Source organism: Molossus molossus, unplaced genomic scaffold, assembly GCF_014108415.1.
Source record: "Molossus molossus isolate mMolMol1 unplaced genomic scaffold, mMolMol1.p scaffold_m16_p_21, whole genome shotgun sequence".
Lineage (NCBI taxonomy): Eukaryota > Metazoa > Chordata > Mammalia > Chiroptera > Molossidae > Molossus > Molossus molossus.
Genome location: NW_023425357.1, coordinates 10,678,008 through 10,698,593, shown reverse-complemented (window position 1 = coordinate 10,698,593; position 20,586 = coordinate 10,678,008). Strand labels below are relative to the sequence as shown.

The following is a 20,586-nucleotide window of genomic DNA, read 5'->3' as shown; positions in this document are numbered from 1 at the left end:
AAGTCTCTGGATGTGAAACCTGGGGACAGGGAGGGCCGATTGTTTATTTATTGAAAAAACTCCGCATATGAGTGGATCCGCGCAGTTCAAAGCTGTGTTGCGCAAGGGTCAGCTGTAATTCATCTACACACAGGATGCGGCACAGGGTGAGAACACGATAAATAGCTCTTCTTCTTCCCAGAGGGGCAGAGCTCAGGGACAGCGAGGATGTTTAAGAGGCGGGGAGGGACTGGCAGGGAAGGCGGGTCCCAGGAGTGTGGTGCAGACACGCAGGGAAGCGGGCATGGGGGCAGGAAACGGCTGAGTCTGGCAAATGCCGCCACCGTAAGTCAGCGGAGAGATTCAGGGTGGAGAGGTCACTGCGGATCTTGGTCAGGGGAGTGACAGGGACAGAAGACAGCAAGCCCTGAATCAGGGAAGGAGTGGGAGGTGAGAAACGAATCACGAATCACGAGTGTGCAGACAGCTCTTGGGAGGAGTGGCTGAGATGGGGGAGAAATGCAGGGAGGTACTGAGGACAACGGGGAGCTATGAGGCATTTTCTTTTAACTCAGGAAACCCTGAGCATATTTATTTATAAGTTCTAGCAATCTTTTTTTTAAATTTATTTATCCTCACCCGAGAATATTTTTGCATTTATCTTGAGATAGGGAGGGAGGGAGAGAGCGAGGAAGAGAGAGAAACATCAATGTGAGAGAGCTACATCGACTGGTCGCCACCCACATGACCCCAACCAGGGCTGGGGATCAAACCTGCAACCCAGGTATGTGTCCTTGACTGGGAATCAAACCCAACACCCTTTGGTCCGCCGGCTGATGCTCTATCTGCTGAGCCAAACAGGCCAGGGCTAGCAATCTTTGTGGGTTTTTTTTATCCTCACCCGAGGACATTTTTTTGATATTTTGTTCAGATAGAGTGGGAGGGAGAGAGAGAAACATCGACATGAAAGGGACACATCGAGTGGTTGCCACCCACACGACCTGGCCAGAGACAAATTGCAACCGAGGTCCATGCCCTTAGTGTGAACCGAACCTGGGTCTCTCTGGACTGCAGGTCGACGCTCTAACCGCTGAGCCAAACCGGCCAGGGCTTTTTTTTTTCGAGAGGGAGAGAGAGACAGAGAAAGAGAAACATTGATGCGAGAAAGAAACGGATCATTTGCCTCCCAACAGGGGATCAAAACTGCAACATTTGGTGTATGGGTCAGTGCTCCAACCAACTGAGCTGCACTGGGCAGGGCACCCTGGGCTTGTTTTGATGTTGATTAACAGTACTGCTTGCAACCCCTAGAATCAAAGAAGCAATGAGTCTATGCTAATATAGATAGATAGATAGATAGATAGATAGATAGATAGATAGATAGATAGATAAATGGAGAAGGAAACATTCAATCATATTGTAAAATGATAACTAATAAAGATAAAGGGTATGGTGAAACTAGAAAACCACCATATGTTAACTACCATAGTAATAATTGTTTCAGGCAAGAATCATCAATGGGTGCTAACCCTAGAGCAGTGGTTCTCAACCTGTGGGTCGCGACCCCTTTGGGGGTCGAAGGACCCTTTCACAGGGGTCACCTAAGACCATCAGAAAACACCTATTTCCGATGGCGATTCATAACAGTAGAAAAATTACAGTTATGAAGTAGCAACAAAAATAATTTTACGGTTGGGGGTCACCACAACACGAGGAACTGTATTAAAGGGTCGCAGCATCAGGAAGGTTGAGAACCACTGCCCTAGAGGGTGAGCGCAACTGTCACATAGTTTCAGAACTGGTCCTCACATGCCGTTGAAAAGAATGACAGTCTCTTTACAGGGGAGACCCTGGTAAACACCCCCTTAATCAAGAGTCAAACTAACCGACAGCAATGGGAAGAACCAAGAGCATGTGTCTCCTGATACAATGCACTGAGGTCACACCACTTCTATGATAATCCTGCCAAAAATGTGTCACCTGAATTGAACTGTGATGAAAACTCAGAAAAACCCACGCTGAGGGACACTGTATAAAACAACTGGCCTCTGATCTTCAAAAATGTCACAGTCAGGAAAGACAAGGATATACCCAGGAAGGGTTCTGAATGGAAGGAGACGGAAGAGACAGGACACCTGAATGCAACCCCTGATCCTGGATTGGATCCTTGACTGGGAAGAAAAATGAATGAAAACCCAGTAAGCTCCATAGATAGCAGCATTATGTCAGTGTCAACTGCCTGGTTTGCATAATTGTTCTGTGGTTACATAAGAGAATGAACATGTTCTCAGGAGAAACACATTCAAGTATTTAGAGGTGAAGGGGAATCATGATAGCGCAGACGGGTGGAAAGTTAACCTTCGGCGATCTGGGTGAAGAGTATTCAGGAATTCTATGTACTGGTCTCGCAACTTCTCTATAAACTTGAAGTTGTTTCACTTAAAAATGGTGATGGAAATGATCTGGCAGTAATAATAGTACAGGTGCGCCTCATTTTATTTATTTATTTACTTACTTACTTGTGTATTTATTTATTTAATTTTATCCTCGCCCGAGGACATTTTTGCATTTCAGATAGAGTGAGAGTGAGAGAGGAAGAGAGAGAAACATCCATGTGAGAGAGACACATCAACTGGTCACCACCCACAAGACCCCAACCGGGGCCGGGGACAAACTGCAACTGAGGTATGTGCCCTTAGCAGGAACCAAACCCTGGTCTCTCTGGTCTGCGGGCCGATGCTCTAACCGCTGAGCCAAACTGGCCAAGGTGCACCTTACTTTATTGCATTTCACAGATATTGTGTTTTTCACAAATTGAAATAAGACCTTTTACCGGCAAAGAGATTATGACTTGCTGAAAACTCAGATGACAGTTAGCAATTTTTAGCAACAAAGTATTTTTTTTCTTCTTCTTTATTTATTTTAGAGAGAGAGGAAGGGAGATAGAAACATCGATGAGAGAGAACATCAATTGGCCGCCTCCTGCATGCCCCCCACTAGGGATTGGCCTACAACCTGGGCCTGGGCCCTGACTGGGAATCTAACCGACGACCTCTTGGTGCATGGGTCGACGCTCAACCACTGAGCCACACCGGCCGGGCATCAACAAAGTATTTTTTTTTTTCTTTTTTCTTTTTCATCCTCACCCGAGGATATTTTTCCATTTTTTGGACAGATAGAGTGGGAGGGAGAGAGAGGAAGAGAGAGAGAGTGAGAGAAACATCGACGTGAAGGGATATATCGAGTGGCTGCCACCCGCATGACCAACCAGGGCCGGGGACAAACTGCAACCGAAGTACGTGCCCTTAGCGGGAACTGAACCCGGGTCTCTCAGGACCGCAGGCCAACGCTCTAACCGCTGAGCCAAACCGACCAGGGCAACAAAGTATTTTTAAATAAGGTAGGTACACTGCTTTTCGGACATAATGCTATTATACACTCAACAGACTATAGTATAGGGTAAATATAACTTTTATATGCACTGGGAGGTAAAAAAAAGTTGTGAGTCGCTTTATTGCGCTATTTGCTTTATTGCTGTGGTCTGGAGCTGAACCTGCAATATCTCCAAGATCTGCCTGTAAAAAATGGTAGCTAACATCTCTTGAATGTTCCTGCATTCCAGGCACTGTCCACCCCCACCCCCAGCAGTCCTGCCAGACAGTGAATGTGACTCTCCCAGCCCCATTTCACCGAGGAGGAAACTGAGGCTCAGAGCAGACAAGTGACTTAGCTGGGGTTACACAGGGAGAGAGAGGGTAAAGCTGGGGTGGAGGGGTTGACAGAGGCAGATGAGTGGGCACCTGGATAAAGCTGGTCACTGCATTTCCCTCCTAACAGCCCCACTATTTAGACTTGCCATGGTCACTGGTGACTGCCTCTGTCATTGGACTATGAACTTCACGAAGGCAGGCTGTCTGTCTCGGTCACTGCTGTGTCCATGTAGACAGGAGAAACCCAGTAGATGTTTATCAACTAAATAATTGATCCCTTTTTATTATAATAATAGTACTATAACTCTTAATGACGATAATAGAAATAACGGGTTTCATTTGTGTTAATGCATTTCACCTTGAAAAGAAACCCAAGGGCTGTTTTATCCCATTTCACAGATAAGAAAACTGAGGCTCGCAGAGCAGTCCCTTGCCCTAGGCAGGCAGCCAGGAAGGGCATGACTGGCACCCCCACCGAGCTCCCTTCCAGCACTTACCTTCTGGAAATCCTTCTTGGAAATGAGGCCACGGGGGTCAGTGACATAGTCCTGGAAGGCCTCTGAGCCCACGATGTCCTTGAGTTTCAGAAACATGTCAAAGAACTTGAGGATCATCTCCACGTTGGACGAGGATTCCACCAGCATGTCCACCATCTGCCGGGCAATCATGCCGTTCACCACGTTCCCTGTAGGCAGCCCCAGGTCAGTGCGGCCAGGCACAGCCTCCTTTCTGGAGTCCCGTGGCTCGCCTCCCTCTCCAGCTCAAGAGCTACCCATGGCTCCCAGGACCCACTGTGCTGGTGGAAGCTTCCCTGGCCAGCACCCAAGCCTCCCCTCAAAGGGCATGGGTCACCTCCTGATCTGAATCAGCATCATGGGCGAACCTGGCTGACCCTGTCTTTTTCTACCTCCCAGATAGCCGAAGGAGTTATGCATAGAGTTGACGATGGCAAAAGCTAATGGCAGGTGACAGGTGACTTGCCAATTGCTGTGCTGCCACCATCTCATCCTTGGAAAGGAGGGGTGCTACTATCCGTTTTTACAGGTGAGGAAACTGAGATTCAGAAAAGAAATCACACACACCACAGCCAGAAAGGGGGTGAGGAGGGTTTGAACCCAGAGATGCATGACCTCAGAGCTCACACACCTAAGCATTCCACTAGCTCACAGAGGCCAAGCAGGTCCACAGGTGAGTGAGGCCGGCCGAAGGCAATGCAGCAGGGAGAGGTGGAGACTGTGGCAAAGTGGGATTCCACACTTCCCTCTAAAGCAAACTGGCTCTGGCTTCTTTTAGTAGCTTTCAATTTTAATACAATTTCAAATTTATATGAAAGGTGCAGTAGTGCAAGGGAACCCTCATTTACCCCAGATTCAACAATTGTTTACATTTTGCTTCCCCCTCTCTCTTCCCCCTGAACCATTTGAGAGTGAGCTGCAGGTACAAGGACTTTTCCCTCTTAAACATTTCAGTGCATATCTTCTAAAAGACATAGGTAGTCACAATGCAGTCATCAAAATCAGAAGGTTTAACTGATATAATTCAGCTACTTAATTCAGTCCAGCTAAGTTTTGCCATGTGAGAATATGAACCCAGGGTCACTAAATCTTTTGATTTTTCAAGAAAAGCTGGAAATTTTGATGTGTAAAGGAAACCTTCTGATTTTTAAAAGTGAATGCCTAGTGACCAAGAAAATCTGAAACTCTGTAGGAGGATTAATCATTACAACTTGTAGCAAAATATTTTTTAAAACTTGAATGTCCATCAATAGGGGAATGTTAAATAAATCACTGTAATCCACACAATGGAGTACTATGCAGCCATATAAAAGAATGAGGATGCTCTTTATGAACCTCTATAGAAAACAGTCTGTCTACTAGGTAAATTGTTTTATTAATTAATACTAGATTATGGTTGTTTTCTATTTATTTTATTTTATTTTTTTACCCCTCACCCAAGGACATGCTGAGAGAGAGAGAAAGAGAGAGAGAGAGAGAGAGAGAGAGAGAGAGAGAGAGAGAGAAGCACTGATGTATGAGAGAGAGAAACACTGATAGGTTGCCTTCCATACATGGGGATCGAACCTGAAACCCAGATATGTGCCCTGACTGAGAATCAAACTGGCAACCTTTTGGTGCACAGGATGATACTCAACCAACTGAGCCACTCCAGCTGGGCAATTAGAGCTGTTTTTAAGTCACTAAGTTGTGGGATGCTTGTTAGGCAGCAAAAGCTAACTGACACCTTTAGAAAATAAATAAATAACCATTAAGTTCAGACATTTAAAAAAGTGTCCAGCCCACCTACCTTATTAAGATCTTTCTGGATATTCAATAAACTAATATATGTACAGTCAGGTCCTGGTATGTAAAAGTTCTCAATAAGTGTCTGCTGAGTTTGTTAATGTGACTTCTTCATCAACCCACTGATCTTTTTTTTTGTTGTTAATCCTCACCTAAGCATATTTTTTCCATTAATTTTTTTAGGGAGAGTGGAAGGAGGGTGGGAAGTGGGGGGAGAGAGAGAAAGAAAGAGAGAGAGAGAGAGAGAGAGAACAATGGATTGGTTGCCTCCCACGCATGCCCTGACCAGGGTTGGGGATCAAACTCACAACCCAGGTACGTGCCCTTGACTGGGAATTGAACCCACGACCCTGACTGGGGATTGAACCCATGACCCTGCGGTGTGTGGGCTGATGTTCCAAACACTGAGCTTCACTGGTCAGGGCATAACCCATTGATTTTGACATGATATCAGTTAGGGTCTCCTGGGTCTCAGGGGGCCATTCTCGGGCTTGTCTGCACCTCTGTGCCCTCCCCTTACCTCCACCCACTTGGTGTTTACCTTCTAGTAGTGACAGCAACATCACCACCATGTCCTTCTGTAGATCCAGCAGCTCCTTCAACAGCTCGATTTGGCTCGAGTCCTAGAGACCCCACACCACAGCTATGTGAGGACTGGTCTCCGCAGAGACGCCTCCCCCATCTCCAGCTGTGTCTGTTCCTCCTCACCACCCAACAGGGCCTAAAACTTCTTTTTCCTCCCCTCTTACCTCCGAGGGGACCCGAGTCCAGACATGTTCCTCGGAAGCAGGCAAGGGGTAGAGAGACGTAAGTGTGGGGATGGGGTTGGCATTGTGGGGGAAGCAGGCCCAACAGGTGATGTGTAGGGGCGAGGCTAGCAGACAAGGACTGGGAGGAGTATGGGGCTTGGAGAGCATTCACGTGGGGCTGAGACAGACAGAGACAGATGCCGGCAAATACTGGGTCAGAGACACAGATCCGGGAAGGGATGGGAGTTCAGCATTGTGCCTGGCTATGATGAGTGCAAGGCACACGTTTGTTGAATGAACATGTGATGGAAAAAGTGGGACTCTGGGTTCAGGAAGAAGGCTGGAAGGCACAGCCATGTGCTTTCTGGTAAGCCATTTGGGAAAAATGTGGGGACATACTGCCTCCCCTGTCACAGCGCCTCATGTAAGGCCCAGAAAAACTTCCAACATGGTCAAAGTTCTGCCTCATGAATTTGCATTAGGTTGAGCTACATAAAATTGTCAACCATTTTGACCCACAAAGTGGTAATTTCATGTGGTTCTACCTAATAAAATGGAGGCGTGGGAAGGATAGCAGAGAAATGGGATGTAAGGCTCTTTCTACCCCAAAGCTAGTTCTAGCGTTGCCGATTCTAATTCTAACACATTTCCACTATTCCAAAGCTGCATTCTGATTAGAATATTTCAGGATCTGGAGATCCTAAGATGGTGGGCGCCTGTGGTATGTGCCTGCCCAGAATCCAGCCCTTGCTTCTCTTAATTCCACTCTCAGAGCATGTACGTGATGCTAACCTCACCTTCTTGGTTCCAGGGTATATGACCAGGTCTAGCCAATCAAAGCCTTCTTTCTCCTGGCCCCAGTGATTGGTTCAGGATGGGCATGTGACCCAGTAAACCAATCAGAGAGAATTACACGTCTTTTCCTGGAGCTCTCATGAAAATGGGGTTCTCTTTTCCCTGGAGCTGTTAGTAGGGTGCTTGGAAGCCCAGGGACCATTTTTCCACCCCCTGGAGAGAGCCTGCTTGAGAATGAAGCCAGACAGGAGACATTTCTGCTGACATCACTAAGGCCCTGGAACTGTGATGTGAAGTGATAAATTATGTTTTTCTCCCTGTAAGCCACCCCTTTGCACTGGGTGTCTGGCCTTTGCAACCTAACCCTAGACCATGAATTAATTCTGCAGGGTCTATCAACTCTACGCTATGATACCTACTGTCTCTAGATTTTTAAAATCATACCCACATTCAAACTTCAACTGCACTGACACTGAGCAATTGCATTCCTAAATTCAACTCCTTTCAAAAAATCGGATGGCACCAGACAGGGTTTCTGCCAGCCCCAAGTGGCACCTTTGAGTACATTCGAAAAAGGTTTCCCTTCCTCGAGACTCTTCCTGCTGGGAAATTATAATATACCGACTACTTGACTGCCATCTGCTGGAAAACTATTGGAATAAATACACCGGTGTCTGTATGAGTCTAGGATGTGGGTGGTGGCCCTTCGATGTTGAACCCTGGTGAGGTGTTTATGTATGGCAGCTTTGAGTCTGTTTCCCAGACAGAAGCAAAGCAAATGCATGTGGTGTTCGTGAGACACCGACAAGGCCGCAAAGGGGAGGGAGTGGTGGGAAAGGGGAGCACGAAGATTCTAGAGATGGGAGGTGGACCTTACATCCAGGATGCCCACCATGGGCGTCATCTGCCGCAGGCAGAATAAAGCAAAACACTCCTTCAGCCCCAGGCCCTCGTCTAGAAGCCTGCGGGTATCCCATCCCTAAGGCTGTTTGAATCTGATGACCTCATCAGAGAGAAAAGAACACCAGCCAATCATAGAGGAGCTCCAGGCCAGAAGGGGCGGCCCAAACGTCAGACAAATGGAAGTGTGGATGGGAAACCAGCCGATTGGTGGTGGCAAAGGTAGAGGCGGGGTCAGGCAGAGAGAGCCAATCCAGAAGGAAGATGGATTTGGCCACGGGAAGGGAGGGAACGGGTCTGGAACATGCCCGGAGCACTTGGGTGAGAGAGTGAGCGGTGGGGCAGGGCGTGGCAACGGGCCAGTTGGGGGGTGCCCTGATGCACTTGGGTGGAAAACCGAGGGGCCCGAACCTGAGCTAGCTTCATCATCATGTGGGCAAACACGTGCAGGAATCCCACCACGGCGTCCCAGAGGCGGCTGTGCGCCAGGCTCTGCTGGTTCCCTGTGCAGGGGCCCTGGCGGGCAGAGGGCTGCGTGAGCGCCGGGCGGGGCGTGGGTGCCGACGGCCCCGCCCTGTCCCGGCGCGCGGGCCCTACCTGGATGTACTCAGTGAGGCTGTTGAACACTTGTTTAGCCACCGACATGGCCTTGGAGAAGTTCCTCTTGCCCTGCTCCTCAATGACATCCTTGCCGGAGTAGTACCAGTAGAAGTCACTGATAGATTCCTGGGAGGGCAGTGGGGGGGGGGGGGGGTCACAGAGGGTGAGGGGATGCTGGGCCAACGATGGCCTCACAGTCCCCGACCCAGGTCACACCTGGACAGCCTCACATCCTCACCTGCAGCCGCAGGAGGTAATCCACCGTACAGATGATGATGTTAATAGTGGTCGTGTTCCCTGTCTGTGTCCGTAGGTAGTTTTGGAAATCTAAAAAGATGAAAAGTCATTCATTCATTGAGAATCTACCATGTGCTAAGGGAGGTGGACAGTGGTTTATTTATTCACTAATGCAGTGTTTAAAGAGTGCCTATTGTATGCCAGAACTCATATATAATCTTTAATAACTCTTTATGAAGTAACTACTGTGTGTCAGAGAAAGATGGAGGATCATTTATTTATATTTACATTTTTATATTTATTTATTGAGGCCCTACTACATGCAAGATGTGGTAGAGGGTCAGTCTTTTATTCACTGATTACTTTCCAAAATATGTTTCTGGAGCACCTACAGTGTAGCAGGGTACATGAAGATTTAGTTCTCCATTTGTTTCCAAAATGTTTATTGAATGCCTACAATGTGCTGGGAGAGATGGAAGGTTGGTTATTTATGTATTTATTTATCCAACAAATATTTGTGGAGCACCTACCAAAAGCCAGAGATAAGCAGCTGTCATTTCTTTGTTCATTTATTCAGTATATATTTATTGAGCATATACTATATGCTAATGGAAGATGAAGACTGGCCACTTATTCTTTGGCACTACAAATTTATTCAGCATTTACTGAACAGTGTCAGACACTGTTCTAGGCCCCAGGGATACAGCAATAAAATAAAACAAAACCCCTGCCCTTGTTAAGTTTATATTCTCATGTAGTAATTTTCAGTCTTTTCTAACTGCAATGTATGGTAGGACATCCATTTTACATTGAGACCCAGTATGTGTGTTTAACCTGAAATTATATCCACATATACCTGAAAAAGAAGTTCCCCATACCCTTACTATGTGCCATGCATTCTGGGATATATTTGTATTGTTCACTATAAGGAGTGCTGATCTCAACCCACTAAATCTGTAGTTTTAAACCTCTCAACCTTGGCTGTACATTAGAATCACCTGAAGACATTTAAAAAAATCCCAACACTCAGACCCCACTTTAGACCAATTAAATTAAAATGGGGGAGGGGTGAAAACTAGGCTGTAGTATTTTTTATGGCTCCCAGGCATACCAATGTGCAATTACGATAAGAACCTCTATGATAAACTGATTCACGACCCTCTGGTGAGTTGGTTCCCACTATTTGAAAAACATGTTCTTTGGCAGAAAGTTTGTAACTATTAAAGCTGAGTGATGGGTGCTTGGGGGTTTATTAGACCATTCTCTCTACTTCAGTGTGTCATAATAGTAGTAATAATAATAATGATAATAATAATAATAATAATACACTGTTCATTGGTGGCAGGAGTGGTGGTGGGGAATATTGGGCAGAATGATCAGGGTGGTGATGGGGAAAACCCAGAGGGACTGCAGGAGCCCAGACGAGATGCCTGGGTTGACAAGGAAGTCTGGAGGAGACCTCCAGAAGTCTCTAAGCTGAGACCTGAAAGATAAATAGGAGTTGGCTTCGTGAATTCCCAGCTGTGACCTTGGGTAAGTTACTGAACCTCTCTGTGTGGTACAGACTTGCCTGTTTCCCCATATGTAACACACACAGTGGTCACAATAGACTCTATTGAGCTGTTGTGAGGTTTTAATACTTTAGCATACATAAAGGTACATAAGTGCTTGATGAACATTAGCTGTTCTTTTTGTTTATTTTTTAATCCTCACCCGAGGATATATTTTTTTCCATTTTTGTTTAGATAGAGTGGGAGGGAGCAAGAGGGAGAGAGAGAAACATCGACTGACTGCCTCCCACAGGACACCAACTAGGGCCAGGGACAAACAGCAACCAAGGTACATGCTCTTGACTGGAATCGAACCCGCGACTCATCGGTCTGTGGGCCAATGCTCTAACCGCTGAGCCAAACCGTCCAGAGCATGTTAGCTGCTCTTAAAGGGCCTTAAAGGAAGTGCTGAGGTTAAGAGCTGCACTCTGGAGTGGTGATTCTCAAAGTGTGGCCCTAGATCAGCTCATCAGCATCTCCTGGGACCCTGTTAGAAATTCACTCTCCTGGGCTCCACCCCAGACCTAAATCAGAAATTCAGGGGTGAGGCCCAGAAGTCTGTATTTTACCAAAGGCTTCCAGGTGATTCTCAGGCATGCTTAAGTCTGAGAATCACCCATTTGCCAAATGACCAAATCATCAAATTATCAAGGCAATATACAAAGGCTTCAGTGAAGGCCTTTTAATATTGACAGCAATGTCATGTTGCTCAGGATGGCTTTAATAGCCCTTGAGAGCCCCCTCCCCCCAAATCTTACTTTCCCTGTGAATTCCCTATAGCCACTTCACAATGACTGCATCAGGCTAATGTCTATTTTGCCTGGTTTCACATTACAGATAAAGTATACTCAAATAATCAAGATTTTATAAGCAAATATACAGGTTTTCTCATCAACCCTATTTACTGACTTTGTGTTCATTTAAATCAGACTATATGCCTACATGGTTAGATATACAGCTCTCCACACTTGTAAAGAACTCTGTCAACTGAGAACACTGTCATAGACATGAGCAAATAAGAGACAAACTTTTTGTCTGCTTTGGATTTTACTGAGTACTCAAGACATGCAAGTCATCTGAGGTTTGAAAGATATCTCAAATACTTATTTGATTGGGCTGGTTAACGAGTCCAAGAATCTTGGCAGAGGACTGGATCACAAATTTACTGGGAGAGAACTCCCATCCATAATATTCTTATTTCCAAAAAGTCATAGACCCAGAGAATGAAATTTATTTTAAACCAGATTTAAGACTGATTCTACTTTCATTGAAATGAAAGAAAGGAAACCCTAGTTATGTGGCAGAAGGGGAGTGAATAAATGTTGAAGAATAACTAGTTGTGGACATAAGAGCTTTTGAGAATGTAAAGCAATAGTTCATTCTTTATCCTTTGTTGAAAGAGTGAAGATTAAAGATATTTGCAAATCAGTTACCTTAAAGAACGCTAGCCAAGTGGGGTGCTGGTTCTATGGAAGTTAGATTTATAATTATTCCCATTCTTGTCATGAAGGCTAATTTCTGGGCAGTCTGTGGTTTCATAGTCACCTGCTAAGCAATACAACCACAACCCTGAGAGTGAAGTGGCATTGGGGAGAATATTTGTTGGACAGAATTTGGCTGTCCCTTTCATGTTATAAGCTATGCATGCCACAAGCAGTTATTTTTTGTCACCAACTAGGTGTTTAATTAACTTGCTGGTCACCCTTGATCTGGTTAAATTGCCTGAATCAGAACAAATGTGAAAACTCTTGCTTAAGTTAGGAAAGAATCTGTAGTCATGCCCTCCGGCAAAGTATTTTTATAAGCAAAATTCATAAGTGATTCTAATAGATTCATTGAAAAATGCCATGTGATCCCCCCTCCCCCACAGACCCAAAGTATGGAAATCCATCACATTTATTCAACTTCTAAATGCCTGTGGGCAATGGCATGTAGCTAATTGCTTATTTGGGCAAATTGATGTTTGGCCAAATTGGTTTCTGGCAGATTGTTTTTGGGGACTTGGACTGGCCAGAGGAAGTGAGAACGAAGCAAAGTGGCTAGATTCCAGAAATTCGAGAGAGACTTGGGAAGGTGGGTGGACTGGGGTTGACCCTGGCTGAAAGGAAAGGATGGACAATGGGATCAAGGATGGGTAGTGACGATAAGGGGAGGAGGAGCCTGGAGATGAACTCAGGCAACTCTTTCAGACTGTTCCCCACACTCAGCCTCCTCTCCACTCCACCCACCCCTGCTCACCATTATTATGCCCCTCGCAGAGCAATTGCAGGAACCGGAACAGGTCTTGGGTGAATTCATCATCTGCCATGACCTTCTCTCCTGGGTAGAAAAAGGGGGCAGGGCCCAGAAGGGTCAGGTGCGCCAGAACATGGCACACGCAGACACGGCCCATGCACACTGCACACGCATGCACAAAGCATAGGGGTTCAGGGAGGAGCAGCCACCAGTTCAGTGACACTGTGAGGGCCACGGACATCCATGACACCACAGGGTCCAGATCTCAGAATCCCTGACAGCTGATGAGACCTGAGGGGCCCTGAGTCATGAAGCTGGGGCCTTGAGTGTCTTTCTACAACATCAGTGTCCCTCTGATGTCACCACTTATGTGATGTCCGGGAGAGTCTGCCTGATCCAGCAAAGGTTCAAGCAGCTGGCACCTCCCTTCGCACTCCCCCAGGGCCTGGGGTTAATGGATTATAGGAGTTGGGGTCACTTTCATGCAAAGGCTCTGAGCAGGGAGGGATAGGCCAGTTGGCTCAGATGCCTAGAAAGCAGCCAATCCAGGAGAAGCAGAGGGGCGGTGTAATCATGGGCCAATCAGGACCGGTGTCTGAAAGAAGCCCATCTAGGAGGGCTCTAGGGGAGGAAAGAGAGAGGGGAGGCTAGACAGTGAATGGGCCAACCAGAGCAGGCGCAGAGGACACGCAGGCGCGCACACACCAATCAGAGTGGAAGCTGGGGGCAACCAATCCGGTTGGTGGATGGGAACTGCAGACCCCACCAATGCGGGGTCATGGCGCAGAGAGCAGGGTGGGTGGGGATGGGGATCACCCCACCCCGGGACTGTGAATCTGGGTCTGGAAGTCTGAGAACATCCATCTGGAAAGGGACCTTTGCCATCTTCTCTAGCTTCTACTTTACATATGGGGAAACTGAGACCATCGCAAGGTCCATAGTCCCAGGTGTTGTTAGTGCCTAATCTGGGACCCGAACCTGGTCTCTGCACCCTGATCTCAAGACTTTCTGCAGGCAGTGACCCACTAAAGCTCTCCCTCCCTGGATGTCCCAGATCCTCAGCCCCCAGGTGGAGGGGGTGGTGGGGGTTAGAAGGAGGGGTGGCACAGCAAGTGGAGGGGGTGGGGGGAATTACCGTTCTGGCGGTTGATGACTGGGGCAGCCAACAGGATGGGAGGAGGAAGCAGGAGAAAAGAGGGAAAAAGAGACGGAAGGAGACAGAGAAAGTAAAACATATAGTGACACAGGGTCAGGGATGAAGACACAGATATGGAGAAAGAAACAACCCACACAGAAAGACACAGTGATCAGGAGACAGAAGAAAGCCAGGAAGAGAGTAGGAGGTGACAGTAAAGAGAGATGGACAGGTAGAGGTGGAGAGGCAGGAAGGAGGCAAGGATCAGGGCAGAAAGGTTAAACACATCATAACACAGCAAAGAGAAGACTTGATTAACCCGGATTAGGGACATTAATGAGAGAACAGCAACCCGGGCAGGAGACTTGGGGCTTGTGGAAGGTGGGGTCCAGGTGGTGATGGGTGAGAGGACACAGGACAAGGACACCCAGGAGTGGGAACCATGGAGAGGGAGACCCTGGAGGAATGGGGGGTGGGCAGGACTGGGCACCATTGCATGGGGCAGGGTAGGGGCGGGGACCTGGGGGTACTCTTGGAGAGGAGGTGTCCTGGAGGCGGTGTTGAGGGAGGGGCGGATCCTGAAGGAAGAAAAAATCCCAAGGAGAGGGAAGCCCAAGGGAGGGCCTCACCAGTTCCGTCCTCGTTCACCATGCCCAGCCCTTCTGCTTTGTTCTGTCTCTCGAACGCATTGAGATCCAGGACACTGAGGGGAAGAAAGGGAAGACGGGGAGATGTGCTGAGGTCCTCTTCCAGAGCCCTGCAGCCCCCCCCCCCCATGGCGGCAGGTGGAGAGCCAGGGGAAGCCATGAAGAAGCAGAGATCAAGAAGCAGCAGGAACTAAGAGTTGGCAGAGGCTATACAGTGGCAGCTATGAAGTCATGTGGGGCAAGGAGGGCATGTGTACACGTTGAAATCGAAAGGATACAGAAACCATCAATTAGCAAAAGCTTCAGAGGGTCAGAAGCCAGAGAACAAAGGCAGATAGTCATCAAGTCATTAATAGGGGTCATCAGAGAGCCCAGATTCCCTGCTGCTGGGTGCCCCTTGAATTCTCAACAGCCCTTCAGTTCCTGCCGCCTTTTTGCCTTCCTTATTGTTGTACGTGAATTCTTAAAATAAACTCCCTGTCATTTGAGCTGAATGGGTTTCTGTTCCTGGAACCAAGAGTGTAGCAGGAGGATGGGCTCAGCCACACCGAACGGTTGCTCTAACAGATGGACACCAGCGCCCACCTGCACGTCTGCATCAGTGCCTGGATACTCTGGAAGAAGCCGACTTCCTTCTTGTCCTTCAGATAATCCAGCATTTTCTGCAGGGGGGTGGAAGGGCAAGGGGAACCAGCAGTCACCCAGGAACCTCCCACCCCTCTTAGCCCTCCTCCCGAGCCCCCTCGCCTACTACCTGCTGCACATCACTATTGCCCCCATTTAGGATGGAGATGCCCAGCTTCAGGGTGGAGGACACCATGGCTCCTGTCTCTCCTGGAGGGGGCAGGGGACATGAGTGAAGGGGTTGGAGGAGTGTGCAAGTGTGATCGTGACTGAAGGATGAGTGAGAAATCACAAGGCAGGTGGAACATGCAAGGGCTGGGTGTGTGCAAACCACAGGCATGCAGGGCTGGGAGAGTGTGCTGCTGGGTCCACAGGAAATGGGCGGGTTGGGGAGAGTGAAGACAGGATGAGCGTGCACAGGAGAAGGATGCTCCTGGAAGGCACCTTTGCAGGCGCTGATCATCTGCAGCACCATCTCTGCGGCCCCTCGGTTGTGCAGCCGCGCCTGCTGGTACAGGAGCCTCTGCTTCTCCATCTCTTTCTCCTGGGGCAGAGCCGGGCCATGGTGCCACGTGAGTCCAGGCTCGCCAGCCCAGCCTTTCCCCCTCACAGCCCAGTCCCTCACCCCTGTGCTCCCTGCTCCAGCCAGGGACTCACTCCAACTCATGAGCCTCCTCTGTCCCTGGGACTGAAGCCTGTCATTTGTCTCTTGCACCTAGTGCAGGGCTGGGCATGGCACGATTTTAACCTGGGCCCACAGACCTCCAGGGGGGCCAATGGATAAAACCCCAAAAGTCTGTGAACTTGAATGAGGAAAAAAGTTATATTTTTATGTTTACCACCGTCTAACTGAAATGTAGCATTTCTTCCCATAAATCACAGCAATATTAGCAGAACCTGTGGTTGTGTCATCCCTAAGAATCACGGACATCTCCATGTCACATTTTTGTAGCCATCTCAGAATAGTGTTGGTATTCATCACTACTTACCACTTGATAAAGATTGCTGTGTCACAAAATTTTAAAACAGTATTTTGATAACTATCTCAATATGCTTATTTCCTCTGTTATGAGTTCATTTTATACAGTTAAAAACAGAATTCTGAGAAAGGCTTCACCAGATGGCCAAAGGAACCCCGGGGCAGAAAAGGTTAAGCAATCCAGGGGCGTGCTTGCGGATTGCGCTCATGATGAATGGATGGGTCAACTGCATGTGTAACTCGTCCTTTCTCACTGTGTGGCCTTTGCAACCGCTGTTGCCTTACCTGAAACACCTTTCTCCGTTTCAACTGGCGCTCTCCTACTCAGACATCCCTTCCTCTGAGAAGCCCTCCCTGCCACCCTTCAACTCTGGCTGGGTTGGGCACCTTGCCTGGGCTACCACAGTCCCCTAAATTTCCCCCGAGTCCCCTGAGCTGCTCTGGCTTTCCTAGCCCTAAACCCCCCACCCCCATCAGCACTGTGAATTCTCTGTGCTGTTACTGTCTGGGTGATGCATCTGTTTCCCCATTGGACTGACTTGGTCACTGCTGTGTCCCCAGCGTCACCCAGCACAGGGCTTGGCCCAGAGCACTGCTCTGTGAATGCATGCTGAATAAGTGGGGGTGGCTGAAGTCAGGGTCCCCCATCCCTTTCCTCCAGGACCCCTGATCCCACCTACCTCAAATGAGACCTCAATCTCTTCTTCAGCTTCGCCGTTTTCTCCTGCCTCCTCCAAGTGACAGCTCTGGGGATGGGGCATCAGTTAGGGATGATGGGGCACGGAGGAGACACCTCAGTCTACCCCCAGCCCTTTCAGTGGAGAGGCATTGCAGCTGAGGAGAGGGGGACCTGTCCTGCATGGGGACAAGGGCCTCACCTTTGCCATGATATCAGCGTACGCCATGTACAGATAGTCCTCGTCCAGTTTGCTGAGGAAGTGATAGGGGACGAGTTAGCACCCAGTGGAGGGCACCCCATCTTACAGCAGCGTCCAGCTTTGCTTTGGAAAGCCAGCCCGCCCCATGCTCAGGCTGTGTGGTTCACGCAGGGCAAACCGTCCATTGCCAGAGTGGGTCTGTGATGAAGGCTGAGCCAATCAGTACTTGCCATCTGCTCAGCCGCAACAGGTCAGAAAAGGTCTAGTGGAATTCATTTGGGGACTTTTGCTGAAGCTATTGATAAAGTTGCTGCCTTTCCACTGAGGTTGCTAAAATGGTGTGATGAAAGCCTAGAGTTTCTGGGTCCATCTTGCCACCTTGACAACTATGATCAACAACCTTATCCTTGGGTTTCCTCAATAATAACAAAAATAATAATGGCCAAGACCTATTAAATGTTTACCCTATGTTAGTCCCTGATATCTATCTATCTATCTATCTATCTATCTATCTATCTCTCTATCTATCTATTGATTGATATAGATATATTCCTATTAGGTAGGTATATTACTAGCCTCATTTTACCAATGAGGAAACTGAGGCATGAAGATCCTTCTTGGCCAAGGTCACACAGTTTCTACTGGGACTCAAACCTGGATAGTCTAACTCCACAGTCATTGCTTTCCCAGGGCACTCAACTTCCCAGCCTCCCTTGCAGCTAGTGGTGGCCTGATGTCAGAATTCTGGCCACTGAGATATGTGCAGAAGGCCACCCAGGAGGGCTTCTCTTCTTGGATAAAAAGATCTTGGTTTTGCCCGGCTGGTGTGGCTCAGTGGTTGAGTGTTGAACCATGCACTAAGAGGTCGCCAGTTTGATTCCCGGTCAGGGCACATGCCCAGGTTGTGGGCTTGATCCCCAGTGTGGGGCATGCAGGAGGCAGCCAGTCAATGTTCTCTCTCATCGATGTTTCTCTCTCTCCCTCTCCCTTTCTCTCTCTAAAATCAATAAAGGAAAATAAAATTTTTAAAAAATATCTTGGTTTTGCTTAGAGGGGGAAAAAAAGAGCTCCCCCTTCTTTCTGCCTGTCATGTGGTTAAGTCTGGAAATTTAGCATCCACTTTTTGACCACAACACAAAAGCTCAGAATGGCAGTGCGGAAAACCTGAGCAAGCCTGTCAGCCTGAATGACCCTGTGACTGTCATTCTGTCACTGCCCAGCCCCGGACTTTCTACCTCCTGATATCATATTATGTGAGAAAAATAAATCCCTGTGCTGCCATTTTCTTGTCCACAAAAGGAGTTAATAATAGTATCTATCTCATAGTGTGAAGACTGAGAGAATACAGATGCCAGGTGCTTAGCATGGAGCCTGACACATAATAAGCACGTGATAAATGGCACCTGTTAGCAGTAGCAGCAGCAGCATTACTACTGTTATTTATTCCCAAGACTATCATTAGCCCATATGAAGCCTTTGTGTGAATTAGAAAAAGGGCCCCTTTCCACACTTCCTTCTGTTGGAAATTTGTCAAAATTTACTGATTTTTTTCCCTATAATAATATAGTGATTTTTTTTTTTAGGACATTTTTCATTTTTTGGTCAGATAGAGAGGGAGGGAGAGAGGGAGAGAGAGAGAGAGAATCATCTACGTGAAAGGGACACATCGAGTGGCTGCCACCCGCACGACCCAACCAGGGCCGGGGACAAACTGCAACTGAGGTACATGCCCTTAGCGGGAACCGAACCCAGGAATCTCTGGACTGCAGGCCGATGCTCCAACCGCTGAGCCAAACCGGCCGGGGCAATGATGATTTTTTTTTTTTGAGCCAAGAGACTTTCTTCTAGAAAAGTCAAAATCGACATTGCCTGTGATGCAAAACCTTGAGAGATGCCCTTGTGAAGTGCCCTGTCTGCACGATGGTACGTGGTGGCCTGTCCTAGTAAAGTGGCATTGAAAGATCAGCCTCGGGGCTCCCCTAGGACACAGAGGGTCTCTCTTGAGGAACAGGAAGGTTGCTGGGGGCAGGGAGGTGGCAGGTTGTTTTCCCAAGACCTAGGAAGGGCCCTCACCTCTTTTCAGTCAAGGCAGTGCGGCTAAAGTGCAGGACCAGCTGGTGCAGGGGGTCTGGCTTCTTCTCCTCCACTTCTTCCTCTTCCTCCTCCTGCTCCCCAGCTTTCTGAGGTAGGGGGTGGGGCTTGGAGGAGGTGCTTCTAGAGCCCCCGCCTGTCTTCCCCATAGTCCTGATGGACTGTTTTTTTTCTCTCACATGCCCCACATCCTGCACCCTCCCCTGGTTCTGCCCAAGCCAGGGCCACCTTTCTCATACCCCTCATTGTGAAGGGCGACCCCTGGAGGTGTGCAACAGGCAGCCTCAGCCCCAGCCCTAGCCAGCTCTGCTCCCACACTCCCAGGCAGGCCCCAGCTCACTGAAAGGTCATCTATCATGCGGTCCTCAAAACTGTGGTCTTCAGTCAGGATCCATGTGGCCTTGTACCTCTCCAGGAACATGTTACATGCCCGGTGCCTGCAAGGGAAAGGTGTGGGGTGACAGTGGGACCTTCTCCCCTTCGCTTCCTCTGACCTCCCACAACTCTGCCTACACCAACCGTTCCTCAAGAGCCCATCATATTAGCGCTCCGTCCTCCTGCCCTCTCAGCCACCGTTTCTCCGAGGTCCCTTTGGCTCCCCTCCGCCCTGGGTGTCTTACGTGGGCAGGTTGTACAGGGGTGTCATGCGGAAACAGGCGACGACCGCCCTCCGGCGCTGCTTGGACAAGAGCTTGTGCCACACAGCCTTCTTGGACTTGTAAGGGTGCTCCACCTGGGGGCAGGACAATGTCATGTCCCCAGACTCTGCCCCTAGCCTGATTTCCCCTTCCAGCCCGAGTGAAACTGCCCAGGTCCGAATTCAGTCCCGACTAATTCAGAGCCGAAGAAACACCTTGGTTCCACTGTCAGGGTCAAGGTTCTAATCTAGTCTCTGCTTCCAGACCAAAATTTCTCTCCTAGGCCCCGCCCACAGACCCAGGGCCTCTACCTAGGCTCCGCCCCAATTCCAAGACCCACTCAAGGCTCTGCCCATAGAGTCCAGTAATCTCCATCAGGTCCCACTACCATACCCGAAGTTCTGTTCCGGGCCTAAGATTGAGCGCACAGATCCAAGGTTCCATTCTAAGCCTCGATCGAAAACTCAAGGTTCTACGCAGGCTCCACCCACAGACCCAAGGCCCGCCCCTTGCCCCTCGGAAAATGCCCAGGTTCACCC

The 20,586-nt window shown here is 48.5% G+C and overlaps 1 protein-coding gene across 5 annotated transcripts in view; it reads right to left on the bottom strand.

The window, feature by feature from the left end:
* The window catches only part of RYR1 (ryanodine receptor 1), a 118,950-nt gene that overhangs the window by 28,004 nt on the left and 70,360 nt on the right, over positions 1 to 20,586 (bottom strand). For 4 of the 5 annotated variants that reach the window (XM_036276091.1, XM_036276092.1, XM_036276089.1 and 1 more), the window contains 16 exons: positions 20,030 to 20,142; positions 19,750 to 19,846; positions 19,392 to 19,498; positions 17,319 to 17,370; positions 17,121 to 17,186; positions 15,906 to 16,005; positions 15,592 to 15,671; positions 15,423 to 15,499; positions 14,820 to 14,893; positions 14,191 to 14,208; positions 13,059 to 13,139; positions 9,272 to 9,360; positions 9,031 to 9,159; positions 8,845 to 8,949; positions 6,531 to 6,612; positions 4,187 to 4,374 (listed from right to left, as the gene is read on the bottom strand). In XM_036276091.1, the coding sequence (XP_036131984.1) occupies positions 4,187 to 4,374; positions 6,531 to 6,612; positions 8,845 to 8,949; positions 9,031 to 9,159; positions 9,272 to 9,360; positions 13,059 to 13,139; positions 14,191 to 14,208; positions 14,820 to 14,893; positions 15,423 to 15,499; positions 15,592 to 15,671; positions 15,906 to 16,005; positions 17,121 to 17,186; positions 17,319 to 17,370; positions 19,392 to 19,498; positions 19,750 to 19,846; positions 20,030 to 20,142 (1,458 nt within the window). The remainder of the gene's footprint in view (positions 1 to 4,186; positions 4,375 to 6,530; positions 6,613 to 8,844; positions 8,950 to 9,030; positions 9,160 to 9,271; positions 9,361 to 13,058; positions 13,140 to 14,190; positions 14,209 to 14,819; positions 14,894 to 15,422; positions 15,500 to 15,591; positions 15,672 to 15,905; positions 16,006 to 17,120; positions 17,187 to 17,318; positions 17,371 to 19,391; positions 19,499 to 19,749; positions 19,847 to 20,029; positions 20,143 to 20,586) is intronic. The other variant, XM_036276093.1, reaches the window with a different exon arrangement.